This window comes from Nothobranchius furzeri, chromosome 5, assembly GCF_043380555.1.
Source record: "Nothobranchius furzeri strain GRZ-AD chromosome 5, NfurGRZ-RIMD1, whole genome shotgun sequence".
Lineage (NCBI taxonomy): Eukaryota > Metazoa > Chordata > Actinopteri > Cyprinodontiformes > Nothobranchiidae > Nothobranchius > Nothobranchius furzeri.
In genome coordinates, this window is record NC_091745.1 from 64,574,330 (window position 1) to 64,584,327 (window position 9,998).

At 38.9% G+C, this 9,998-nt stretch overlaps 1 protein-coding gene across 2 annotated transcripts in view; it reads right to left on the minus strand.

The window, feature by feature from the left end:
* Positions 1–9,998, minus strand: part of agmo (alkylglycerol monooxygenase) — a 99,350-nt gene that overhangs the window by 4,782 nt on the left and 84,570 nt on the right. The window contains exon 13 of one of the 2 annotated variants that reach the window (XM_015949824.3): positions 7,734–8,285. The exons of the other annotated variant lie outside the window; for it this stretch is intronic. Coding sequence (XP_015805310.3) covers positions 8,205–8,285 — 81 coding nt within the window. The 3' untranslated portion in view covers positions 7,734–8,204. Of the gene's footprint in view, positions 1–7,733; positions 8,286–9,998 lie in introns of those variants that run through there. 2 annotated transcript variants of the gene reach the window in all.

Here is a 9,998-nt window from a genome sequence, read left to right on the forward strand (position 1 = left end):
TTAATTAATACATTTGCAGTGGTCTCTAGTAATGAATGCCTTGTAAGTTGTAATCTGGGTACAAAAAGCCTTGGTGAGTCTGTTTCAGGATGTAGAAAACTGACAGATCAGAGGAGAGCCTCGTGGTGCATTCCAGTTCTCCTCAGAGCTCGTTTTTACAAGTTAAGTTAGCCGGAAATGACACAATGAACTCAGAATTCTGAGCCGCAAGCTTGTAGGTTTCAGAGGACGCCGACATCCCAAATTTAAAGATGGCTGCACCCAGTGCTACCAGGAAGAAGTTATCGTCTTTCTTTTTTTCGCAGTTAAATGTTCTGTTTTAACATTGCCGCCAAAATTGACCGGTGTTTCTGGTTTTTATTTTTCCTGGCATTTAACTGTCGCAGGGTGTGTCACTATATTTTAGATGCGGAAAATACTTGGTTATATAATTCCTTTGGTCTAGTACTCAACGTGGCAAGGTGGAGAAACGGGGACCCGGCGGGATTCGATCCCAGACTCCCAGGTGAGAGTCACGCTCTCTAACCAGTTAGCCAAAAGGACATCCCCGTGACCAAGTAGCCAGGGTGCATGATTAATCAGGATACAATGACAGGACGCTCACACTGTCATATCTTCCCCCCTCTTTCTCCAAGAACATCCCCGTGCTCCCACGCAGGGTGCCACAAACTTCAAATCCATGGACCTACTTGACAGTACTGCAGATCCTGCCGACAACGCCAAATGTGGCAAGGTGGAGAAACGGGGGCTCGGTGGGATTCGATCCAAAGACTCCCAGGTAAGAAACACGTGCACTAACCAGTGAGGCAAAAGGACATCCCCATGGCCAAGCAGCCAGGGCACATGATCAATCGGGATACAATGACAGGACGCTCACACTGTCACATCAACAACACAGGTGGCATCCATTTTTTCCGATTTGGAAGCTGGAACGCAGAACAAGCCTATTACATCATTTCCTGCTCGGAAATTCCGAGTTCCAAGGACAACTGCAACGCAGCATCAGACTGCAGGATTTGGAGCCTTACTTCCTGATAGTTTGATATATCACATCTGATTGGTTAACAGCAAAGTGACTGACTCCATTTACTTTGCAACACTGATGTTTTGTCTCCACAAATAATACGAGCCTGAAGGAGTTCTGCCATGTTGTGGAGCTGCTAATGATAATAACTGATGTGAAGCGAAATGTCTTCAAGAAGCCAAAGAAGTCCAGTTTCCTCCATTCGAAGCCCTTTGGATTGCTAATGCTAACAGTTAGCTTCTACTAGCTGAGACATTCTCTGCTGTTTCCTGGATACCAAACTAACAACGACCTTCTCCGTCACAAATCAAGATGGGTGAGTCCATGAATGTTAAGAGACTGTGTGACATAGATCTGTCAGCTTTTCTAAGACTTTGCAGTCTATTTTCTATCAGAAATTAATGCCGGAGATAGGTGTAGGAGACTGTTTTTGTGTTCGGACTGCATGTTGAACTCAGAGTTACCAATCATAAACAGAAATAATAACCACACCTTCAAAAAAGTGCAGTTTTGTTACCCATGAAACCCACTTTGCTCCCTTCTGGAATTTTGGGTTGGTTTTGTGTTTCTTCACTTTGGGTAGATGTTGGGTTCAGGAATGTTCTTTTCACTATTTCTGATCACAGTCCAAGTTAGATTAGCTCTAGCTGATAAGGTCAGCTATTTCTAGCCAGCTAATCAATAATTTGCTGTCATGGAGCAGAGCTTTGCAGACCGCTTTGCTTTCTCTTGGTGTCTGATTGATCAAATGTTATTGTGAGGGTTAAGTTTGTACTCATGAAACTCAACAGGGAACAAAAATATAAAACTGCAACAATAAAAGCTTAACAATACCAGAGATTGGTTTGATTCTATGTTTGAACTCTTACTTTGGGGTATTCATTTAAAAAAAATGACCAAAAAAGGTCTTGTTTTATTTCTCCAAGCTTTCTGTTTTGGTGTTTTTAGCTCTTTAACTCAGATTTTTTTTTCCTATGGCATGAAGTACAGTATAATTACAAGCATTGCATAAGTTTTGAGGGGTTTTCTTGAGAAAACTTAAGCAAACATCCCAATTGTAGCTTTATTGTCTCTAAAAATTACAATTATTTCTGTCCATGCATCAGTTAAATCAGAATCAGCCCTTTAGCCCATTAACTTCCATAATCAAGAAAAATAATGGATTATGCATTTTTTGGGTGTCCTATATTTTTATTAATCTGAATCAGAGAAGCAGACTGATATGCCATGTAAGGTAATAATATCGCAATAAAAATATTAAAGGTGCATGAAATAAGAATCATATCTTGTGGGTACTGCAGTCCGTGTTTAAAAAAATGAGTGACTCTCACTTCCGTTCTCCGAGTTTCGTGGCTGTTGCCAGTTACAGATCAGTGCAAGAAGATTCTAGATGACGTGAGAAGACGAGTCATACACAGTAAGAAGATAAATATATAAATACATTTCACTGGAAAATTGAGTTGCTGGTTATTAAAAAAGTAGCTTGAAATATTTTTCCACAGTTGACCATGTTCTTTCAGTTCACTTTCAGTTGGCATTGTTAGCACAACGTTAGCCCCTAGCCCAAGCGTGCAGATAGGGTGGGGGACTGTGAAAAGAGGATATTACAGTCTGACACGATGGCCAGACCTCATGAGTCCCTCTTCCTTATGAGGCTGGCTTCAGCTTGCAGAAACGATGGCAAAGAGGCCGTAACATCATTGGCCAAAGAGCCATCACTGAGGTTCCTGGCCAACGGGGGGGGGGGGGGGGGGGGGGGGGGGGTAATATTACTCTTTGTGCGGCCATGGGTTAGGGTTAGGGGCTTGTCCACCGGCATGCTGTCCTTGGGTCTTACAACACCCAACATTTCCTCACCTTCCTAGAGGAGCTAAAAGACATCCTCCTGGACCGCCAACAACACCATCCTGGACCCGCACATCACATTTATGTGATCATTTGGGACAATGTCCGCTTCCACAGAACAAACCAAATCAGAGTGGTTCACCACCAACAGTAACCACTTTTCAAGCGTCTGTCTGCCACCCTACTCCCCTTTCCTGAACCCTATAGAGGAGTTCTTTTCATCGTGGAGATGGAAGGTTTATGACAGACAACCATACACTAGAGAGAACCTCCTAAGGGCAATGGAGCTGGCCTGTGGTGACATCCCAGTGGACGCCTTACAAGGATGGATTCGCCATTCCAGGGCGTTTTTCCCACGGTGCCTGGCAAGAGACAATATAGCCTGCGATGTGGATGAGGTGATGTGGCCCGATGCAGCTCAGCGACATGATGCCGCACAGTGTGTGTGTATGTGTGTGTGTGTGTGTTGTGAATAAAGTAAATAAAAAAAAAATCACACCCTTCTCATGTTTTCAAGAGTACTGTTGAGTGCAATAGATTCTGTTTTTGCATTGAGTTGTGTTACAGTGGTGTACATGCAGAATTTTCTATAGATTTATACTCTTCATATGAAACTCACAAATCTAAATGCCTAATCCTCTGCAGAGATCTAAGAAGATCCGTAACTGTAAAGGCAGTTATGAAACAAAGAACCTTCTCACAAATTGAGCATTGTGTTTTCAATTGTTTTGCTGTAGTGTGTAATGGATGTGTATAGTGTTTACATTTTTGAAAGCTTTGAGCTGCTCTGTTGGTGTGAAAGTTTGAGTTTTGAAGTGAGAAGGTGTGGTTGTGTTTATACATTCGGGAACATGGAGGAAACGTTTGTGAAATGTTTTAGCATTGGAGAAAAACTGTAACATTTCACTGTAGAATTCTTACATATTGTACCTTTAACTTTTTATTCAAACATCTAATTTTCAAGAATGTTTGATAGTTGTTTTTTTTGTTATTGTATGGTGCTTGTTCAATAAAATATAGGGACTAAATGTGTCCTACAAAGGTGATTGATCTGCAAGTTAAAGGGGTAAACTACAAGTGCTACAAAAGACTGACATTTCAACATGGTCAGCTCAGAAAATGCTTTTGAAGGAACAAAATTAATAATAAAATGGACTTTAATAAACCATTAAAGTAGTAAAGCCAGAATTAGAAAGAAATATAAGATAAATGATTGTTCTCAGAACAGTGAGAAATTCTAGTGAGCAATCAAACATTAGTTATTTTACTAATAAGATGAAATCAGCTACTTTTATTTACAGAAACAGACACTTTTACACATTTTATTACACCGCTGAGAAGAAAATGTCTACTGATTGGTTGATGCTCCCATTCAAATTAAAGCCATCTTGGCAATCTAATTCTCATCAGCTTCATATTGATCTGTATCCTGAGTGACATTTCCTTATTCTATTCGGTGAAGCTGAAGGCCAAACTCGCTCGAAGGCGTTCATCAAGGTTTCATGTAAGGTGAATGCCACATCCATCTACACTGGGATCGATGCACCAGCCAATCGGTCTGCTCCTGCATCGCTTTAATAAGCCAGCAGATCATTAAAAAGTTGAGTTTATGAGAGCAGAGCGCCACCGAGCAGCATTTGTCCACATAAATAACAAGAGTATGATAAACAGGTTTAGTTATTGCACTTTAAAACATAAAAGTTAAACACATTTTCATAAAAATGATTACATCCACACAGCTGAGACACAAAAACGAATTGCTAATCTTCATTTATGATAGTTAAACGTAAATTAGCTAACATAAAGTTAATCACTGAAATTAGAAAAATATCTGAAAAAAGAATGAGAAGATCTGGTGAATGAACTAAACCTCTTTTGAATAAGGTTTTAAAATGTCCTTCTCTTCCTGTTAATAATTAAAAGAAATTAAGTCATTTACAGAATTAATTTAACCTTTCAAACAGAATCTTCCATTTTGTTCTCCCACACATCATTAATTTCCCCTCAGTAAAACATTATAATCTCAATTTTCTGCTTCGGAGAGAGAATCGCTATGGAGGCAAATCAGTTTCAAAATGCACAAACTTGTAGATCTGTTGTGTGTGTGTGTGTGTGTGTGTGTGTGTGTGTGTGTGTGTGTGTGTGTGTGTGTGTGTGTGTGTGTGTGTGCAGTAGAATGTGAGAAGCTGCACACCAACACACACAAACTTGTAAAGATAAACGTGTACTTATAAGAAAAAGTCACATGCAGGTGAAATAAAATAAAGTTGTGTGTCACACTTTCAACTACATGTCTGTGTTTCTGTGCATGCTCTGCACACACACACACACACACACACACACACACACACACACACACACACACACACACACACACACACACACACACACACACATGCACACACACATGCACTCACACACAACAAATCTACAACTTCATGCATTTTGAAACAGACTGGACTTCATTGATCGTTCCTAATCTGCATGCTGAAATTGAACGTAGCTCAAAAAGGCATCAAATATCTGCAGTTATTTTCCACCTGAGCGGATAAAAGATGCACATTGTGCAGAGAACGCTGTCAGCTTTCATCTTTATAAAAGTGAATGTCTGAAAGAGCAGTATTATTATCACCAGGCAACCACAACTCCAGTTTCTATATTTAACCACACAACTCTGGGTAATTACAAGGGCGGCTGAATGTAAAAGGAAAAACAAAACAAAAAAACCACATTTATCATTCATTTCCTAAGACTCGTGGTTTTTTGGGTACATTTATTCAGTTTCCATGTTGTCGTTCTTTTTTAAAACACAGAAACGGTTTTGTTACCTGTTATTTACTCTGTAAAACAGAAAGGCAGAGAGATGGAAAAAATATCCTGACGAATGTAGAATTTCTTATTCAATACTAGGAGTTATTGTGAAGAGGACCAATACTTTTACTCCTTCGATACGATTGTGACAAATTAAAAACAATAAAAACCATCGTTAAAACACAAAATGTTCCCATCATCTGTCTGTCTATATTCCATAATGTAATATAAATAGACACTGGATCAAGTTTTGGGCTCCACCTTGGTAATTCAGTTGAGGGCTACCAGGGGAGCCCATCAACCTTTTGGGGGAGCCGGGCTCCCCTCTGCTCCCCAGTTACTCAAACCCTGCTTTAATACCAATCCCTCATGTTGGCAGAAACATTTCGTTCAGATGTGCATCAAAAGAAAAGAAAAAAACAGAATGTGTGTGTTCATAAGCTTTTGTCAGTACAAATCAGCTTTGTCTGCAACCTGTTCTTCACAGATGTTCTCTGCATCTGTTCACTTCACACATTAGATAATAAAGTGTTTGATATGTTATTTAGTATGCAGCCACTTCTCAGAGTAGACAAATGTAATACCATCTGTTGATGTTACACACAGTCACACAACTACACTTCAGTGCCTTAGGTTTTAAGGTTGCTATAGCAAATTTGGAAAACAAATGAGCTTAAAACATGTTTTTTCACGTCTCTTTACAACGTTCTAACATAGTATAGCTATAAAACATTGTGGAGAAACAACAAAGATAAAGTATTCCTCTTGCATTTATCTAAAAACCTCCGCCAATAACACGTTTTGGATCGAAAGCAACTATTGAACCATCTGGTTGTTGTCTCACCAAACTGCCACACTTCCTGGGTCCTCCATTCATTATGCATTCACATATTTAGCAACAGAACACCACTGGTTTGAGAGGTTCTCCGATCAATAATGTCAGAGAAAACAAAACCACCATATGAAGTTATGGGCAACAAAAGATGGTTGGACCTAGAAAACTGGCAGTACGGGTTTCCGGTTCTAACTGAAGATGGGGGGGGGGGGGGGGGGGGGGGTCGTGACTGTTGTTCTGTAGATTCACTATAACAGCTTTAAGAGGTTTCAAATTTAGTTTTCTTTCTTTACATTTAAATTGTAATGTGTTGAGTTGATGCTTAAAGATTCCAGAACAGATGAGGAAAACAAGTTTAAATTTTACTGAAAAGCACATTGGGTCTAAAACATAAGCATGTATTTGACGAAATAATTTAATTGAAGATGCAATATGTAAAAATGAAGTGAACGTAACACCATGCGATCAAATTTGGCTACTGCAGTCCATTTGTGTGCTCTGGCCACAGAGGACGGTGGGGGGTCTGAGTCACCTTTCATTAACCCTGTAAAGGGGCATTTTAGAACATACTGGCTCAAGAAAATGATGTTAAAATGTTTAAGAAGTATTTGCTAAAACTCAAATGCTTTTCTGCTGTGCTTCTAGGCCTGAAGGCTTCATTATTTCCAAGCATCCCTTAACATTTCTAAACTGTCATTATTAGATGTGATCATTGTAAAAGAAATAAGAAAGGACTTTTTTAATATAGGACTTTCAAACAAAAAATAATGAAATGCTTTCTATATCCCTAACTATCACCTTAATATTAAAACACATTATTTGAGCTGTTTCAGCTTTTAGCTTCATATTAGAAACAGGCCAAAACATCAAATTTAACAATTTATCATCTTTTCTCAACTCAGTTCTTAAACGTTCAGATTTTGTTACATTTTTGAAAAAAAAAAAAAATAAATAAATAAATTACCACAGAAATGTTAAAAAAGAAAAACACTGCATCTCTTAAAAAAATAAAAATGTGGCTCAGAAAGACACAAGTAGCGGGTGATAACAGCACCATCTGCTGAGGAACATTTGTCACTCCTACACAAAATCTGGAGGCTGAGAGGAAGAATTAATCACACAACTACCGCTGACATCAGGCTTCATCTTCCAGTCAAGATCTTTAAACTTCAGCTTCCCTTTCATTACATTTTAAATAATAAAAAAGAACAGGTGAAGGAATGTTTGACATATTTTATTGCAATGATAAATGGAAAACAAACTGTACAGCGTTGTTGTGCGATGACTCAGTGAAGAGGTGAAATCTAAAGGCCTCATTATGATCAGCACCAGTCGGGCTGGAGGTAAGAGGTTGTGCACACTCTGCTGGTGAACTGCAGCACCACTGATTAGAAAAACATTTCAAACAAATACATGAAATAAAAACACATCTAAAGAGTTAAAATGATCAAAATAAATGTATCAAATAAAATGTGCTTGCTCTGTTTGTGTTAATGGCTCTAACTCCCCTAAAGCTGCTCAGCATTAAATGAATACATGAAGCTTTAGCTAGCAATCAGAATAAAAGAAAGGCACTTAAAGGTAATGCTTTATGCTTAAAGCGATTGAATATTTTGGGAATTATTTGAAGTGAAACGTTCCCAGGTTTTCCCATCCTCCGGCCAGCTGAACGTGTCGAGTCGTGACGTCTCAGGTCTGTTTCTTCTTGATGCGGAGCAGCTGTGAGACGCTCTGCAGAGCCCAGAACAGCAGAGAGAGGGAGACAAAGGCCTACACAAGACCAACACAGAGTTAAGCATGACTGGGTGTCATTTAAAATCAGGTCTAACAGAAAAGAAACATGAGGGTTGAGTGGCAGATTAAACAGGATTAAACTGGAATAAAAAAATAACAATAAAGCTAAACACTTAAGATAGATCAGTGAGAAACAACCTGAAGAACCTCCTTTTGTCCGCTGCTTTCCTAATCTTCTTTATTCATTAATTTAATTATTGTGGCTGTTTTTATTTTTTTAATTTATTTCAATATATGATAAACATGTTTGTGCAAAAAGCAGGAAGTTGGAAAACATTTACTTTTGTCCACATTTTAATTAGGAAATCTTTGTTCAATTATCTGCAAAAATGTATTATAATTTAGTGTTTGAGAGAAAATAAAGTCTTAATATTGAGTCTTATATTAAGTTTAAATTTTCATTATGTTTAATAAATGTTAATTTGTCTTCATGGAAAAAAATGTTTCTTTAATACACAATATAATATATTGTATAATATATAATATAATTTATATAGATAGACAGATATATTAAAATATGTTTAACATGATATATGGAAAACACATATTTACTCATATACATATATGTACACACACACACACACACACACACACACACACACACACACACACACACACACACACACACAGACACACACACACACACACACACACACACACACACACACACACACACGTATATTATTCCTGTTTTAATCCAGCTGGTGGTAAATTATTTTAAATTAAATTCCACATCCACATTACAAGAAGGGACACAGCAAACTGCACTTCTTGAGGATGCTTAGGTCCTTCAATGTCTGTAGCAAGATGCTGCAGATCTTCTACAAGTCTGTTGTTGAGAGTGTAATCTCTTCAGCCATCGTCTGTTGGGGTAGCAGCATCAGAAGCAGGGACCTGAAAAGGCTCAACAGCCTAATAAAAAAGGCTGGTTATGTTCTGGGGACGACTGTGGAACCGCTGGAGGAGATGATGCAAAGAAGGATTCTCCAGAGAATCAAGAAAATGATGGACAACCCTGAGCATTCTCTTCACAAGACTGTCCGACAACGGAAGAGTGTCTTCAGTCAGAGGCTTCTTCAGTTTCGCTGCAACACTGACCGCTACTGGAGATCCTTCCTGCCAACAGCCTTTGTAATATACAATAACTCTTTGATGACTTGATTATTATTATTATTCTGAGCTACTACAGCAATCAATTTCCCTCTGGGATTAATAAAGTATTTTTGAATTGAATTGTATTGAACATGCATCACTAATCCATACACCTCTAGGTTATAAAGGCTTGACAGCATTACTGATCTGATAACAGTTAAACTGGAAAAATATCTACTAACATGAAGCATGTGAGTTTGAAAAGGAATCTGTGACTAAAAGATAAAAAAAGAAGTTTCCAATGTGGACTCAGAGGTGAGGGAGCACGTCCCGTCTCCTAACGCTCTCATGATGAGGTCAGAGAGGTCACAGCCGTAGGGGACCTCGCTATTCAGGGAAACGGGGAGGTGGTGGTGGGTTTGCCAGAAACTGGCCTCCGCCCCTCGCTGTGTTCTGGCCCATAAACTGCATCCTACATCTGAACCTGAGCCAAAAGCAGAACGCTGTCCATCACAGATAAAAAATAATGCTAATAAAAACGTTTTTCCTCCTCAGCAGCTGCTTTTCCATGAGACCTCTCTGTGTTTCTACCTGATC